Here is a 16,576-nt window from a genome sequence, read left to right as displayed (position 1 = left end):
CCTTCCGGACCACACAGGAGGAGGGCACAGGCGGTGGCCGCGAGCTGCATTCTGGGAAGACACAGCCTTGTTCTGGGAGGACCAGGCAGAGGACAGGGGGGCTGCTGGTGGGGTGCGAGGCCATTTAGAGGAGACCCTGAAGGAGAGTCAGAGACCTGTGGTCCGACACCTGCCCTCCCTCAGCTCCTCTGGCCTCCTTTGGCACCATCTTCACTGGGCCTCGCTTTGGAAGGCTGCCTCAGGGCTTGGAGACCCACCCTCTGTGCCCCCCGCCCCACCAGGAGTGCCATGTGGGACATTCACCTTCCGGTGTGAGGACGGGAGCTGCGTGAAGAAGCCCAACCCCGAGTGTGACGGGCGGCCAGACTGCAGGGACGGCTCGGACGAGCGCCACTGCGGTGAGCCTGCCCACCAGCGCTGGGGAGTCTGGGGGCCTGTGGGAGGCTGGAGGGGCCCTCGCCGTGTGTCCCCCTCTGGCGCCCCGTGTCTCTGCATCTCTTCCCTATGCTCTTCCTCTGTCCCTGGTTCTCACCCGCTCTCCTCCCCTCCTCCTCTGCCGACCCCCGACTCCCATCTCCAGACTGTGGCCTCCAGGGTCCCTCCAGCCGCATTGTGGGTGGGGCCGTGTCCTCCGAGGGTGAGTGGCCGTGGCAGGCCAGCCTCCAGGTTCGGGGTCGCCACATCTGTGGGGGGGCCCTCATCGCTGACCGCTGGGTGATCACAGCTGCGCACTGCTTCCAGGAAGACAGGTGAGGAGACGACTCGGGGCGGACCATAAGATGGTGGGTAGGGAAGGCCCAGTGGAGCTCCGCAGAGGCCATTGGGACACTGGTGATCTGGCTCCTGCTCCATCAGGAACCCACTGTGGCTGGGCGCCTGGCTCAAGCCCTGCTCTCCTCTTTGGTATCTTTACACTGGGTCCATGATTCAGTCGCTCACTGAGCAGTTTGTTGTGCTACTGCTATGTGCCGGGGCTGGACGCTGGGGCTAGATAGAGGACGGAGCTGCCTGAGCTGGTGGTCAGCCTTGATACCCTGGCCGTGAGCTGAGCTGTGCAGGGGGCAGTAGGCAGGGCAGGAGGCCTTACTGGGCCCCACTGCCCCCACTGCCCGCTTTCCCATCTGTTTGGTAGGTGAAACCCCACCACCCCCAGACCAAGTCTGGAAAGAGGGCACACACACAAAAGGAAAGAAATATTTGTCCAGTGTTTGGCTGATACTTAACACGCGTTCTCTTTGGGACGTACCCGTAGAAAAGCCGTTTCCGCCTCACAGTGAGGGCGGGAGGCCTGGAGAGGAGCACACTTACCCAGGCGGAAGGGGCTGGGGTTGGAGCCGGCGGGCAGCCCAGGCCCGAGCTCTGCTCACTTCACCTCCAACACTGAGAGGACAGGGAGGGCGGGTGTGGGCAAGGCGCCCCAGGTGGGGAGCTGGCGGTCACAGCGCTCTCTGATGCGAGGAGCCACTGAGCACACCTTCCCCGCCCGCCCCAGCATGGCCTCCCCGGCGCTGTGGACCGTGTTCCTGGGCAAGGTGCGGCAGAACTCGCGCTGGCCCGGTGAGGTGTCCTTCAAGGTGAGCCGCCTGCTCCTGCATCCGTACCACGAGGAGGACAGCCACGATTACGACGTGGCCCTGCTGCAGCTCGACCACCCAGTGGTGCGCTCGGCCACCGTGCGCCCCGTCTGTCTGCCCGCGCGATCCCACTTCTTCGAGCCGGGCCTGCACTGCTGGATCACCGGCTGGGGCGCCCTGCGCGAGGGCGGTGAGCTGGGCGCCGCGGGGGCGGGGCGGCGGGTGTGGGTGGGCCTCGCGCCACCTGGGGCCTGAAGGGGGCGGAGCGTGACCAGATCCAGTTCTGGGATTGGGTCCGGCTGGATTTTAATATTAATGGTACCCGCGGGCCCTGCACACGGGTGCAGGGGTGGGCACACGGGTGGGCGAAGGAGCAGGCAGGCGCTGATTCGCACCTCTTGCGGGTAATCCTGGGACTGGGGCATGTCCAGGAGGTTCTTAATTTTTAGCACTTGTCACGTGTGGACTGAATTTGGGGAGAGCGTGATTTAATATAATCCGCCCAATTTAGGGGAGAGTATAACAGCCCCAATTTTGGAATGAGGAACTGAGGCCCAGAATCATTTAGCTGCTGCTCAAAGTCACTTGGCCAGAGCGCTGTGTAGACTAGAACCCAGGACTGCCTGCCTCCAGGCGCTGGCTCTTCCTGCAGCTCTCGGAAATGGGTTTCTCCTTTCCAGACTGCACAGAGGGCGCTGGCCATCTCTCCAGCCCTGTCGTGTGCACAGGGGCTCAGATGGCAGAGCCACAGCCTTGCCCTGCAGTTCATGGTGCTGGCTGCAAAATGCCCACCGCGATTGGCGTCCTGGAGATAGGAAGGCGGGAGAGGTTTCTGCCCGGGTGCTGGGGTGGAGCCCAGGGTCTCTCACGTTCCAGGCAAACGTTCTACCAGGAAGCCACATCCACAGGAATGTGGGAAACTGAGGCTCGGGTGAAAAGTGACTCGCCAAGCCAATGACACAGTAGTGGTGAAGCCAGGCTTGGTCCACTGTTCGGTTCAAGCAGTGATGAGATGAGCGCCTGCTACCCGCCAGGGATCCCAGCTGAAGGCACATTCTCAGAGGGAGTGCCTTAGCCGACAGGGACGGAGGCGCGGGGTGGGGAGGCTCTGGGGCGCCCAGGCCTGGAGGGTGAGCCGGCAGCGTCCAGGGGACCGCAGGTGCTCTCCATGAAGGCACAGGTGTGGGACTGGAGACCTGGGGACCAGACCAGCAGTCAGCTGGGGCTGGGGGACGTGTGGGGGGAGCAGCGTGACTGGGCAAGAGTCGTGGGTAGACACAGGGGCTCGCAGGCCACTGGGAGGGTCTCGGGCCACGTGCTCCTCATCTGCACTTAGAACCACCTGGGGGCTTCAAAACCCCAGCGCTGGGTGCCACCAGTGCATGTCAGAGCTCCCCAGGGGACGCGAACAGAAGCTCTGGGCGGGATAGTGAGGGCTCCCACCAGGGGGCGCAGCAGAGCAGGGCCAAAGGCACTTGGTGGGTGGCTGGGAAGCTGGAGGAAGACTCCGTGCAGAGGGTTTGCGGGGAGCCAGAGCCCAGTGACAGGCACAGCAGGAGATGGGGGCTCCTGGGGTGCAAGGGACGTGGGCACTCAGACCCGTCCACCCCTGCCCTTGGCCCATGGTAGGCCCCACCAGCAATGTCCTGCAGAAGGTGGACGTGCAGCTGATCCCGCAGGACCTGTGCAGCGAGGCCTACCACTATCAGGTGACACCGCGCATGCTGTGTGCTGGCTACCGCAAAGGCAAGAAGGACGCCTGCCAGGTGACTCCGGGCGCAGGGACCGGTGGGGAGGGTGATGCTCACATCCCCCGCCACTTGCCACCCAGGTCCTGGCCCTCACTTGCATCAGCCTGCTGCAGAGGTGGCTGTCCCCACTTCATAGATGAGACCGAGGCCCAGGGAGGCTGCAGGGCTCACCCAGAGGTGCGAGGCCTCAGGCTCAAGCCCAACCCCTGCCCGCCGTGAGCCTGGAGCCTGCCGTCAGGCAGTACAGTGGACACTGGAGGCGGGGCGGGTAGAGTCAGGGACAGGGACTCACGTCCACATTTTCAGGCCAGGCAGGGCTGGCCTGTCCCCCAACAGTTTCCAAAGGAGATGTGACTGCCTTTCCATCACCTAGCAAATTCCCCAGTCAAGACTAGGGGCCGTCTGACCCTGTAGGAAGCAGGCACCCCCCTGATGCCGCCCCATCTGCTCTCTCAGGGTGACTCTGGTGGCCCCCTGGTTTGCAAGGAGCCCAGTGGCCACTGGTTCCTGGCAGGACTGGTCAGCTGGGGCCTGGGCTGCGGCCGGCCCAACTACTTTGGCGTCTACACTCGGATCACAGGAGTGATCGGCTGGGTCCAGCAGGCGCTGACCTGAGAAGCTGCTGCACTCGGAGTTGGGGTCATCTTCTGCCTCGGGCAGAGCCCAGGGTGCCCTGTGCAGGAGGAGGGGCAACCTGGGGGCGTGGTCCTATGGAGGTGGGGGCTGGCACCTGCCCCTGGGCCTGCTCCCTGCCTCTGAGGCCATCAGCAGAGGTGGAGAATCCCGAGGGCCCAGGCCCTGCACCTCATCCTCACTGGGGACTGACTGCTGGGAGGGGCTCAGCCGCGATGATGCTGGCTCCTAGGTCCCCAGGAGTGTCTGAGACCCCCACCTCGCCCCAGGCAGAGGCCATCTGGGCGAAACCGGTTCCACAGGGCAGATTCAGCTGTGAAGCCTCTGGGGTATTTTGGGGGTGCAGGTGGAAAGTGCCTAGTTGGAGGGACCCTCAGAGCCTGGGAGACTGCCAAGTGGGCCAGCAGCCACCATAAGCCAAAGCGAGGGGCAGCCCCGGCCGCAGAGCCTGAGCCACCTTGCCTGCCCCCGGGGCCTCCCAGCCAGACTCGTGGGAGGCCAGCTAGCCTGCCCTGTGAATAAAGCGTAGGGCCAGCCTCGCCCAACTGGAGTCATGCTGCCTCCTGCTCAGTATGTTTGCCAGGTGTCCAGAAGGCCACCAGGGGGACAGTGGAGCCCACTGACAACTGGAGCCGCCAGGGCAGTTGCCCAGCCCTGTGAGAACCCCCCTTGAGGCCAAGGTTTGAGGACTCTCAGGCCAGAGTTGGGGATGGTATGAGTGATGGGCTCCTTCTAGAACCTGAGGGAACCCAGAACTCGGAGAGGGTGAAGAAGACATCCTCACGGGCCGGGTGGAGCCCGGATGCTGTCCTCGGTCTGCCACGCCCTGCTCCAGAAGGACGCACCTCCCGAGTGGAGTCCTTCACAGCATGTCACCTGCTCCTCCTGCGCGTTGGGCTTCATCTGAGACGAGATCCTGACCTTGCCAGCTGTGTGACTGGGGCGGTCAGGGAAGCTGCCCAGAGGGTGTGGACAGCTGGCTCCACGGCAGCCAAGGGAGGGCAGGGCTTCCGGGCCAGGGAGGGACATAGACAGGGACAGAGTCCCCCAGGAACACGGTGCGAGCAGAGAGCCAGCTGTGGGCGGAGCAGGCTGAGGGGCCTGAAGGCGGTCAGAGGCGCGGGCTGGCATTCCCAAGCCCGGTGCCAGCGGGGCTGACGCTCTTGCAGAAGCCCCCAGGGACTCTCACCAAGCTGGACACGGAAAGGGAGCACACCTTCAGAAGCGAGTGTCCCCAGGGGACGTAGTGACGTCCTCTAGCCTGCAGCTGGGCAGGAGGGGGCCCTGGTCTGGAGGGGCCTCTGCCTTACAGGGGGGGCCTTGCAGGATGAGGGGCTGGAAGAAGCTGCTGGGCAGGGAGGTGAGGGGAGGGTCAGAGGCGGGGCAGCAGGCCCGGCGTCCACACTTCCTACAACCTTGGAGCCAGGGCAGCGGCAACAGGAGGGTGAGGTGGCCCAAAGATGGCAGGTCGGGGAAGTGGGATCCAGGAAGTCTTCCCAGAGGGGCTGCCTGGCGCTCCTGTGTGTCCGTGGGGCATGGGAGGTGCTGATGGCTGGCCCTGGGCAGAGGACCCAGCCGCCATCCCCACCTCCCCCCGCACACAGTGAGTGACAGGGGAGGGCCCGGGGCTTGCGGGAGAAGCCCGTCCCTCTGAGTTGGTCTGCGCCCCCTTGAGTTAGCCCCCACCCCAAGAGTGGTCCCGAGACAAAGCGCAGCCAGGTCGGGCTGTTTCTTCGGGTTTTATTCCACGGTGGGTTCGGACGCTGCTGAGGCCAGTGCCCATCCCAGGCAGTCACAATGCCGGAGGGGCCCCTCGCTCAGCCCCGTCACACCCAGACCCTGCCTTGGGTGGGGCGAGGGCAGAAGCCCCTTCCTTGTTCCTGCATAGCCACTGTGCCCCAAGCAGGCCCGGGCACCTGCCAGCAGCACACGGGGTGGGAGTGGACGTGGCCCAGGCCAAGGCCGAGTCGCTTGTCCCTTCTACAGGGCCAGCCCCACGCCCTTCACCCACCAATACCTGAATCTCCACTGGCAAAGAGTGTCCTGCTTGGGACCAGCTAGGCCCTCCCCAGCCAAGGGGGGTGAGGGAGAGCAGCCCCGACTCTCAGGGGCTCCCAAGGACCCTGTCCTCTCTGCACCCCCAACAACCCTATGGGGGAGGTTACCCCACTGGACTCCCGAGGAAGCTGAGGCTCAAGGAGGTGACGTGACAGGGCCAGGAGGGAGCACATCCACTGTGCCACAGGGGCACCCCAGTGAGGGGACAAAGGGTGACGGGAGACATAGCTGGACAGTGCCACACTTTGGCCATGGGCAGGTGACTCTACCCAGGGGTCCCAGGGCCCACCTCAGGCCTTGGGAGGTCCCAGTGGGTCCCCACCTGGCCCGTGGAGGCAGGGGCAAGTCCTGGCCCTGGAGGTGCAGGCATAAGTGGCAGGGGACAGAGTGCTTCTTCCTTCCCGGGCCCGGGGCCCACCCCTTGGTACAAAAATAAAGGATTTCAGATGGGAACCCCAAGTCCCTGCAGGTGATCTGGGACCTCACATCCGGGTGCCTCTGGCTTGTAATAGCTAGAAAATAAGAGGGGGAAGGGGCAGGAGGACAGGAGGTGGGGGTCAGAAAACCGGGGGGGTTCAAGGAGGGGTGCAGGGGTCAGGAGAGGCAGAGGGCAGAGGGAGGGGGAAGAGGGGAGAGAGAGAGGTGAGTGAGTCACGCGCTTCGGAGGAGGGTGGGGCTGAGGCCCAGAGAAGGCGAGTCAGAGCCCAGGGGGAAGCAGGAAGGGCGGGAGCCAGCTAACTCGGGGAGCCCCGCGCCCCATCTGGGGCTGAGTGGTGGGAGGCCAGAATGGTGGGGCAGGGTGGGGCTGGGAGACGCAGGCCACTGCTATCCCAGGGAAAGGAGTCACAGAGAGCAGCTGTCCGTCCCCACTTTATAAGCTCAGAGAAGGACAGTGAGTTGCCCAAGGTCACAGCAGGCAGATAAGACTGCGCAGGGACTTGCAGGCACCTGACCAAGGCGTTCCCGCCACCCTGCAAGGCTCTGCTGCTGCTGCTGACTCCCCAGTGGCCAAGGTATCCGCAGACGGCCTGGCCTCCGCCCTGCCCCAGAAAGGGGACCCGGTGCCACACAGCGACGCTGGAGCTCCTGGCCCGGTGGGGATGCTTCAGCTGTCCTTCCCTCCCAGCCCTCGCTGCCCACAGGAGGGCGGGAGTCCCGCCTGCTAACTTTCCTCTGCTCTCAGGGGGGTGGGAAGGTCAGCAGAAAGCCAGCTCGAGTCCAAGGACAGGACAGGAGCGCCCGCCTTGCTTCCGCCCTCCCTCCAGCTCCGCCAGGCTACAAACCAGGGATGGCAGCTCTGGGGGCGGGCGAGGGGCCAAGGAGAAGCCCTCACTGCCAGCTCAACCTCGGGTCTGAGAGGGCGCCGACGGGAACCTGCAAGGAGGGAACGTGAGGCGGAGCAGGAGCGGCGGGCAGGGCGGGTGCACCAGCCTCAGAGGTGCCCGGCAGGGCTGGCGGGCACAGAGGCAGGCACGCTGTGCCCCTCCTCCCCAGGCTGGGGGGCAGGAGGTGCCAGGAGGGGCGTGGGGGGCGGCAGGCAGGACACTCTGGGATGCAGGGCCGGGGGACCCGGGGGCAGGGCGTGGGAGGCCGGGCCCAGGGCCGCCCCAGGATGGAGGCGAGAGCAGGCAGAGAGGAAGCCCGGACAGGGGCAGAGAGGGAGGAGGCAGGGGGCAGATGAGATCCAGGAGGAGGAGGTGGGTGGAGATGAAGCAGGACCTCCAGCGGGGAGCGGAGGAGGAGGCGGCGGTGAGAGGGAGGGAGGGTGAGCGGGATCCCGAGGTGACTGGGCTGCAGAGAGAGTGAGAGAAGGGCGTCACGTCCGGCCAGGCGCCAGGCAGCGGAGCTAACCCTGCGGCGCCCGCAGCCCCCCGCTGCAGCGGCTCCAGCAGGGAGCAGGGAGGGAGGCCTCCCAGGGGCGGGCTGCACCTTTCTCCTGTGCATCCGCCTCCACCTGCACCTGTGCCACCTCCACCTCCTCCACCTCCTCCTGCTGCTGCCGCTGCTCCTCCAGCTGCTCCTCCGCACTCTGTGCCCGCCGGAGACCCAGGGAAGAAAGAGCGCAGACGCTGACGAGGGGGCCACCACCCACTGGCAGCTGTCCCCGGGACCCCTACCTCGGGCAGAGTGGAGGGCATCCCAGGGGAGAGGGCTGCGGCCACAGCGGCTGCCGCATCTCCTCCCGTCCCCTGGGAAGCATGGGGAGGGTCTGCAGGAGCCAGCAGGGGCCCTTCGGGGTGGCATCGGCCTGGCTGCCGGTACACGAAGCTGGGACGCGGGCAGGTGTGAGTGGGTGTCTGCAGGGGTGCCTGGGAAGTTCTTGCTTTGGGAGGGACCAGTAGGAGGCCCAGGAGGCCCCTGGGCAGCACCGACCAGACCAGGGATGCCAGCGACCATGTGTGGCATCCCAGGCCCGGGCCACCAGCCTGCGGCAGCAGAGCCTCAGACTCGCCGCACTCCTGCCAGGTGGCCAGTTGCTGGCACTGTTTGCTGAGGTGGGCGGGAGAGCCACAGCGGGACAGGGCGGCAGGCAGACAGACAGGAAGCCAGAGCTCACAGGTCTCCTCTGCACAGGACAGGGGCCCAGAGGGAACACTCCCTCCTTCCCGGCCTGGCCGTCTGCCCCGTCGCCCACCGAGGCCCGTGGGACTTCAGCCAGCTTGGTTCCGGGGGACAGGAGCCCTACTCGAGCCCTCCCCAGCGTGCAGGGGCTGCCAGGCACGCCCCACGGCCACCTCCGGCAGGGTGGCGCAGAGCCAGTTCCACGGGGTTCCCTGAGCCCCTGGTACAGTGCCCAAGCAGGAGGCCTTGGTGAGGGCAAGGCTGCCGGGCTTGGCTTCCCTGTCCTGGCCTAGGCTGGCTGGACATTCTTTGGCCCTGGGCATTGGGGATCCCACGAGTTCCAAGCATGAGGCAGCAGAGAGAGCAAGTGCCCGCCCCCACCTCACAGAGAACACGGTGAAGACCTGAGGGGGACCTCGCACCATGCCCTGACCCCCAGTTCAACTCTGCCTCAGGCCACACCAGCTGTGGCATCGAGCCTCCCTGGCCATGCCCTTGGGAAGGTCCCTTTGCACTACTCCCCTGCCGGGGCCTGGGTAACTGGGTGAGCAGACATGTCCACAGCAGCATGGGATGGATGGATGGCTGGACCACGGGGTCATGGATGTGCAGGAGGGGAGGGAGCGGCAGGGAGGGTGGGGGCGGGGGCGGGCAGTGCCTTCACACAGGCCGGGCTCACCTTGGCTTTACGGCTGGCCTCGGAGCTTGGCCCATGCGGGGAGCTGTGGAGCTCCTTGGACACCACGCACAGGAACTCCGCCTGGTCCTCGCTGCCATAGTTGTAGGAGGAGCCAATGTTCACCAGCTGGAGGGGGAGGCGTGACATCGCACCTGGCCAGGTACCACCTTAGCCACCTTCATGCCAGCCCTGGCTTTCCAGAGGGCACCTCTGGGCAGGAAGCCAGGGGGTCTCACTCCCACCTGTGCCCCCTGCCTTGGTTGGACCTGAGCCCTGGGGGAGGGTGGCGGTGGCACCCCCACCTCCAGCCCAGCCCACATCCAGCATCCACTGTTCAAAAGCAGGTGGGGGCCTGCAGTGGGCATGCTGTCCCCGGATCCCAGGTGTAGCTACAGCAGCCCAGGACTAGGCTGTACGGTGAGCACCACGGGCTGGTGCCCAGGCTCCTGCCCGCTCAGTCTGAGCACCTCTGCAGCTGCCAGCCTCTTCCAGGCTCTTGGGGGCTGCCTTTGGCCAGGGTCCCTGGAATCTCCAGACCGCCAGGCCCTTCTGGCTAGCACAGTCCTTGCACGGAACGGGCCTCCTGCAGCTCTCAAGGCCCTCACTCGGAAGGCGGGGACACTGGTCGTCCCACTGGAGCAGAGGCTAGAGGTCCCAGCGGGAAGAGGAGGAGCGGGGTCAGGACCTGGGACCTCTTCGCATCCTCTGTGGGGTCCTGAGGACCTCAACGTCATCCTCTGGGCAGGTAGCGTGACACCAGAGCCAACGCGAGGCCCCACCCATCACCCAGGCCTAGGACCCTTTCCGATGGCCTTTCTGATTTTCCCCAGTCCTGTGAAGGAGGAGACATCGGCCCACATCCCGAAGGACCCTGAGGCGAGGCGCTGGGCGTGGCCAGGGCCGGAGCGAGTCGTGGGAGGACTAGAGGGAGCCCAGCTGCGGCTCCTGGGCTGGCCTGCCACTCCCTGCCCAGCCTCCTGGGAGCCCAGCCTTCCTCAGTTTCCATGGGCAGGGTCACTGGTGCGTGGTGTGGGTAAGGGCCCAGCCAGGCCCTGCTCCCTCTGAGGAGGTGGACGCCAGCTGAACACCCCAGCAGGCCTGGAGTCTGCCTGTGGCATAGCTCCAGGAGGCGTGGCCAGGCGGCTCCACTGCCCTCTGAGCACCAGGCTCCTTGCACCTGAGCTGCGACTTGGGTCACGGATGTGCTCACACCATGGCAGGGCCACCACCTGCTGCCGAGCACTGACGCGGGCTGCCGAGGCCACTCTGTGCCCTGGGCAGCCTTTCCGTTGATTGAGAAGGTCCCTGGCTGGGAGTCCCTCGGCGGCCCCGCCCCGCCCCCGCCGCCCCGCCCACCTGCTCAAAGCGCCAGCCATCGGACATGGTGGAGACCATCTGCGTGAGCTCCTCCTCCTGGCACTGCAGCACGCGGTACACGTGCTTGGGCGGCACCTGCGGGCAGAGGACCCCTTGCTGCAGCTGTGGAGGCCCCGCCGCCCTGGCGTGCGCCCACAGAAGCAGGTGCTTGAGGACCGAGGGAGGGAGCCGCGTGTGCGCGCCCACTCCGCCAGGTGCTCTACCGCCACCCTCTGCATTACGGGGTTTTCACTGGGGCTCAGTGAAACCCCCAACACGAGGGTGGCAGAGCCAGGACTGGAGCACAGATGATACAGAGGGGAGGAGGGCAGGGCCTGGACACTCTGGGTCATCAAACGAGCCTCCCTCCTCAGTCCCTGGGCTGGGAGGTGGCCTCTCCCGGTCCCCAGCCCGCACTCTCAGGGTTGGAGGAGAATCTCTCCACCTTCTCCTGCAGACCAGTTACTGAGGCCTGGGGGCCAAGCTCAAGCGACCAGTGCTGTGCTCACAAAGGACGGCCTGGCCCAGGGTGGACACTGGGCTGATCCTCCATGGTCCCCTGCAGGTCCTAGTACCTCCACGTCAACCCCCTTTCACCTGTGGGGACAATTCTGAGCACTAAATTCCACAGGAGGAAATTAAGGTTCACAGAGGGGTGAGACTAGCTTAGGGTCACACAGAAAAAGGAGCCCAGCGAGGCAGGGACAGAACCAGGGCCTGGGGTGGTGTCTGTCGTCCCCCCCCCCCCACTTGCCCCGGGGGGTGGGGGAGGTGGCTCCTGCCTCTCCTGGCCCGCGGGCTTCCCACCTGGGTCACCGTGTAGTCCTTCTCCTCCATCCGGTCCTTGATGATGCGCACCAGCGGGCCGATGTTGTAGAACTCCGCCTCCTCCAGGACCCCTGCGGAGCGGCCACGTCATCCTGCTGCCCCGCCCCGCCCCAAACCCACCTCCCGCTGGGCGGGCCGCAAGGGGTGGCCAGGGTAAAGCGGGAGGGAACTTCGCTCCGAGACCCCACGCTGCCCACTGGTCAGCACTCAGCCTCTCCCACTCTGTGGAGGACGGCGAGCAGGCCATGGGCCAGGCGCAACCTGGGCTGCTCCGGGCCATGGGGCACAGGCTGGTGGGACCGACCCACCACATCCTGCCACTTATCAAGCATGAGCTCGTGCAGGCCTGTGCTCAGGTGACATCCTCACGGCCCTGAAGTTGCGGACCACACGTGGGTGCTCATCATTCCACGAGCACATGGGGAAGCCGAGGCTCCCAGGCAGGAGCAACCTGTCAGGGCCGTGGGCAGGAAGCACGAGCGCTCTGGACGCTGGCTTGGGTAAGTGATTCCCCAACCACCACACTCCACGGTTTGCAAAGCCCCCACGTGCTCCTCGCAAGTGCTGGGGACAGGAGAAAAGTAGGCATCACTGTCTCCATTTTATAGTCGAGGTCACTAGAGAGACTAAGGAAGCCACTGCCCAGCCCACCCATCAAGTCGACCAAGTGTCCAGGGCATCTGGACCTCCCTAAGGTTCGGCGGAGCAGGGCACCTTCTGGTCCTTTCCGTGACTGGTCTGTGGGCTCCCTGGGAATGGACAAGAAGTCTGCTGGCCATCTACAGTGTGGATAGGGGGTCCTCACCAGACCCTGATCACAATGGCACCCTGATTCCAAAATTCCAGCCTCTGGAACTGTGAGGAACGAGTGTGCTGTTTAAGAGCACCCAGGCCACGGCACCCAGGCCACAGCACCCAGGCCATGGCACCCAGGCTGCAGCACCTAGGCTGCAGCACCCGACATACAGCCCAAACTGACAGATCCACCCTGCTGTGTCTGGTGCCCATGTGGGACCTAAGGGAGAGGCGGTCAGGAAGTGTTGCTCTGTGTGGCAGACCCCTGCCCATGTCCTGTGGCCAGACCATGGACATCTGTGCCCATGACCTCAGGGCCAGATGCTGTGCACCCTCCACCATCCCAATGAGGCCATGCTGCGGTCACCCCATATCACCAATGGGGGCTTGGAGGCACAGGGGTTCAGTAACATTCCCAAGGTCCCACAGCTAGACGGCTCCACTCGGACCCCAGTCGTCTGGCCCCGTCTGAAGGTGCTGGACCTGCAGAGCTCGGAGAAACCAGGAGCCTGTAAACAGGCGCTGGCTGTGACGCAGCTGGAGCGCTCACCTCCTCCCTCCTGGGACAGGCCACACCCAGGGCCTCTGTGCTCTCTGGGGGCTATGGGCAGAGCCAGGTCCTGCAGCGAGGTCTGATGCTGAAGCCCTGCCCTGTGGGGAGCCTCGTGGCCTGCAGGTCACTGTATGCCACAGGGGTCAGTAAGGGGATATGCTGGCCCAGAGCTGGGAGGGAAGGGCCACGCCAGAACCCACAGATGCATGGGACTCGTGGCAGGGGACTTGTGGCAACTGCAGTCCCATACAGGCTCTCCACAATGCAGGTCACTGCCCTTATTTTAGAGACACTTGTGCAGATGTGGAGAAAAGTGACATGTCCAAGCTGGCCCAGCTGGTGAGCTGACCAGAGCTACACCCTGTGACCCAAGGAAAGTGGATCTAGCAGAGACTACAGTTCCTGCCCTAGCTGGGGCCTGCTAAGTGACCATTCTCCAGACCTGGCTTCCAGTCTGTCTGCTAGGCCCAAATGTGGGCCTACACAGGGACCTGCCGCCCAGGCCTGGGAGGGGCCGAAGCCCTGCCAGGGAGCAGGCACCCCACCCCCTCTCCACCCACAACCAGCACTATGCTGCAGAGGCTGCCAGATTTGGGGAAGAGTCACCTGCTCCACCCACCTGCTGGCTACAACCCTCACCAGGCAGAGTCTGAGATACCCGACACCAGCCCAAAGCCACAGCTCTTCCCACTCCCAGCTCACCCTTGCCCCCACCCCAGCCTCTGGGAGTGACTACCCACATCTGGCTTCCCAGGAGGCCAGGAAGAAAGGGCATCTCTGCTAGCAAACAGGCCTTAGGGCCTTGCTGGCTTCCCCTATCCTCTGGGTATGTCTCTGTCACCTCCCTGACATCGCCCAGTGAAAGCTGGGGCCTGTCAGCTTGGCAGAGACCCTGGGACTCAGCCCTGTCTAGGACGCGAAGAGGCAGAAAACACAGGATGTCATCCAGCTGGAAGAAATGGCTTTGGGCCTCTGGTAGGCCATGGCAGGCAGGCTGCAGAGGGTAGGGCTAGGACATGGGCCCCACATGGGCCCCAGGCCAGGCCCCTGGATCAACTCACCCTCCTCAGCCATGTCCTTGTCCAGCACCAGCTTGCCATGCCGGAGGAAGTTCAGGATGGGCCCAAAGTAGGTGGGGTCACGGTCAATGAGGTAGGCCCCGGTCTCATCCTATGGAGGAGAGGGCCAGCGTGAGAGGAGTGAGGCTGTCCCCTGGCATATCAGCTCTCCCTACAGCCCCCAGAAAGGACTGCAGGGAGCAGGAGAGAGTGGCAAGATGGAGTAATAAGGCTCTGGGGTCAGTCGGACCTGGGTTCAAACCCTGCCTCTGCCTTTTCCAAACTGGGTGACCTTGGGTCAATAATTTGGCCTCTGAGTCTCTTTACCCCCTAAGTAGGGGTCACTGTGAGCACACAGGGAGAAGAGGTCTGAGTGGCACCTGGCCAGGGTACGGCTCAGTGAATGTCTTTCTTTGAGAGCCCCCTGAAGCCAGCCCACTGTCCACCAGGTCCCTTTTCTTTCAGGGAATGTTTACAGGTTCCCAAAGGAGCCGCTCCCTCATTGGACACTGGCAGCCTGCAGGGAGGCAGGGCGGGCATCAGGACAACTCTAGAGAGGTGAGAGGACTTGCCCAAGGTCACAACATCCGAGTGTCATGGGACAGGGGACAGGGAACCTGAGAGAGCATCTCCAGATCAGCACCTCTGGTTACAGAGGAGGGGCTGAGCCCAGAGCATGGATGGCTCTCGCCCAAGGTCATGCTGGCAGTTTGCAGCAGAGATGAGCAGGAGCCCAGAAATGGTGCCCCTGGACCAGCGCTCCTCCCAGTCGGGAAAGCACCCCATGACTCCTGTGCCCGCTCCCGGACCCCTCGGCCGCTCACACCCGGAAGGAAGGTGCGGGCAACCTCAGCAACTCCGTGCCCAGCGCGAAGTCCTGTACGGAAAGCGGAGAAAGCCCTGCCGTCGGCGCCTCCCCGCAGCCCAGCGGAGGAGAGAGCCCCGATCCGGGGCAGGGCTCCAGGGCTCCAAATGGCCGCGGCCTGCGTTGTCCCGTTGCCACGGCAATGGGCAATCGCTGCTCAGCTCCACTTCCTCCCCACGGCTGCCAGTTCCTCCCGACTCCGGCTCGGCGGAGGGCAGCCCATCGGGCCCCCACGCTGACGGCAGGGCCGGGCCGGGTCAGGCCGGGCGGGAAGCCCGTGCGGGGAGCGGGGACCCCGGCCCGCCCGCCCGCGGGCTCACCCGGTCCGACTGCAGCTCTTCCCCCTGGCACAGGCGGCTGAGGAAGGACTTCTGCTCGCGGCACAGCGTCTGCCGGGTGGTCAGGAACACCGTGCCCCCCACGTTGAGCCGCACCCACTTGCCCCAGCCGCCCGCGGCGCGGCCGCCCGCCCCCGCCGCCGTTGCTTCCCCGGCCTCCATCCTCATCGCTCGCCGCGCTCTGCAGCCTCCGCTCGGTGCCCGCGGCCCCGCGCAGAGCTTGCCGGGAGCTGTAGTCCGCGCCGCGGGACCGCGCCGCCCCAGGCCCCGCCCCAGGCCCCGCCCCGCCCACGGGCCCCGCCCCGCCCGCGGGCCCGCGCGAGGCGTCCGTCCTCCCTCCCTTCCCCCGTCCGCCCCCGGGAAGTCCCTGGACCACGTTCCTGTTTAGGGACGGTCAGGCCCCGGTCCCTGAAAAAAATTGACACCCTAAACCAGCAGCCCTCCCATGCGTTCCCCTCTTTGTTGCTTTTTCCTTTGTGCAGTCCGGGCTCTCAAGAAGCTGATAGAAGAAACTTCTCCCTGGAATGCCCATAACGTTTACCTCTGTCTGATTCCTAATAGGGGCGTAGGGAAGCTACAGGGGTGGAACCCAGGGCCTCCCGTGCTAAGCAGGCACTCCCACGGAGCCACACCCCCAGCCCGGTTCTGGGAGTTTTTCACTCGGTCCTGTGGGGAGGGTCGCAGGGATGAGGGTGGGTTCTTTCCTCCACAGAAGTTCTTCAAGTTCAGCATAGTTGGACTTAGGGCTGGCCAAGCACCTTCCGTATGCCAGGTGCTTTGTGTACACGCATGTCTTATTCACCTGAGCTCCTAGCAGCTCTGCAGGGCTGGTATCACCTGCCCATCTTACACATGGGGCCACAGAGGTGAAGTGACCGTGGCCCAGCCCAGCCAGGTGGGTTCCAGGTACATTGCCACCACTGAGACCCCCTCTCCTGAGCATTCCCAGGGAGGAAGACTAGAGCTCGAGATCAGTCCTTTTGAATCCGGCTTTTGTAGGATGTTTTGGGAGAGGTCTGGGCGTGGGTAAAGCGGAGCCCCGCTGAGTGTCCTAGTTCTTGGCTGGAGCCACGTCAGAGGTGACTCCATGAGTGAGGAAGGCGGTCTGGGGGAGAGAGAGGTGTGGGGCACAAGCAGGCGGGAGGAGGTGCTGTGGGGCAGCCTGGCTTTGCAGCACCTGTAGTGCAGGTGGCCACTGCCCCTGATGTGACCCTCAGAAGAGCGACATGGGCTGTTGAGAACAGGTGGGTTGTCTGCAGCCTTGGGAGTGGAGGAGCCCCCTCCCCAAAGAGGATGTGAGAAGTCAGAGAGGAAGTAGCTGAGGAAGTCTTGGGATGGGAAGTGGGTCAAGAGAAAAAAGCAGAGTCTGCGGGGGAAGGAACCAGAGCATTGGGGACACCAGGGTGGGCCAGTCTGAAGTTCGGGGTCCCAGAGCCACAGGAAGCCAGCTTCCTACCGAAGGCTCCTCCCACTCCCCCTCCTCCCCTCAGGAGCCCCAGCAGGTGCAGGAAAGCCTGCCTCCCACC

The 16,576-nt window shown here is 64.8% G+C and overlaps 2 protein-coding genes across 8 annotated transcripts in view; one reads left to right on the top strand and one right to left on the bottom strand.

Moving 5' to 3' along the window:
• The window catches only part of Tmprss6 (transmembrane serine protease 6), a 33,222-nt gene extending 28,714 nt beyond the window's left edge, over positions 1 to 4,508 (top strand). For all 3 annotated transcript variants that reach the window (XM_047549248.1, XM_047549246.1, XM_047549247.1), the window contains 5 exons: positions 282 to 398; positions 581 to 749; positions 1,493 to 1,764; positions 3,204 to 3,340; positions 3,782 to 4,508. In XM_047549248.1, coding sequence (XP_047405204.1) covers positions 282 to 398; positions 581 to 749; positions 1,493 to 1,764; positions 3,204 to 3,340; positions 3,782 to 3,940 — 854 coding nt within the window. In that variant the 3' untranslated portion in view covers positions 3,941 to 4,508. The remainder of the gene's footprint in view (positions 1 to 281; positions 399 to 580; positions 750 to 1,492; positions 1,765 to 3,203; positions 3,341 to 3,781) is intronic.
• Positions 4,509 to 5,681: 1,173 nt separating this feature from the next.
• Positions 5,682 to 15,273, bottom strand: Kctd17 (potassium channel tetramerization domain containing 17). Of its 5 annotated transcripts, XM_047549249.1 has the most exons (9): positions 15,033 to 15,271; positions 13,851 to 13,959; positions 11,421 to 11,512; positions 10,614 to 10,709; positions 9,258 to 9,383; positions 7,946 to 8,045; positions 7,736 to 7,807; positions 7,300 to 7,390; positions 5,682 to 6,528 (listed from the first exon to the last, which is right to left on the bottom strand). In XM_047549249.1, the coding sequence occupies exons 1-9, from the start codon at positions 15,216 to 15,218 to the stop codon at positions 6,459 to 6,461; spliced, it is 942 nt and encodes a 313-aa protein (XP_047405205.1). In that variant the 5' UTR covers positions 15,219 to 15,271; the 3' UTR covers positions 5,682 to 6,458. The 5 variants fall into 5 exon arrangements, 4 of the variants coding, with proteins under 4 accessions (XP_047405205.1, XP_047405206.1, XP_047405207.1 ...); XM_047549250.1 differs by lacking the exon at positions 7,736 to 7,807 and having other exon boundaries at positions 15,033 to 15,270; XR_007108300.1 differs by having other exon boundaries at positions 6,470 to 6,528; positions 7,300 to 7,807; positions 15,033 to 15,273.
• Between the last annotated feature and the right edge of the window lie 1,303 nt (positions 15,274 to 16,576).

This window comes from Sciurus carolinensis, chromosome 4 (genome assembly GCF_902686445.1).
Source record: "Sciurus carolinensis chromosome 4, mSciCar1.2, whole genome shotgun sequence".
Lineage (NCBI taxonomy): Eukaryota > Metazoa > Chordata > Mammalia > Rodentia > Sciuridae > Sciurus > Sciurus carolinensis.
Note: the sequence above shows the minus strand (reverse complement) of the source record. Positions and strands in the feature narration are given on the sequence as shown.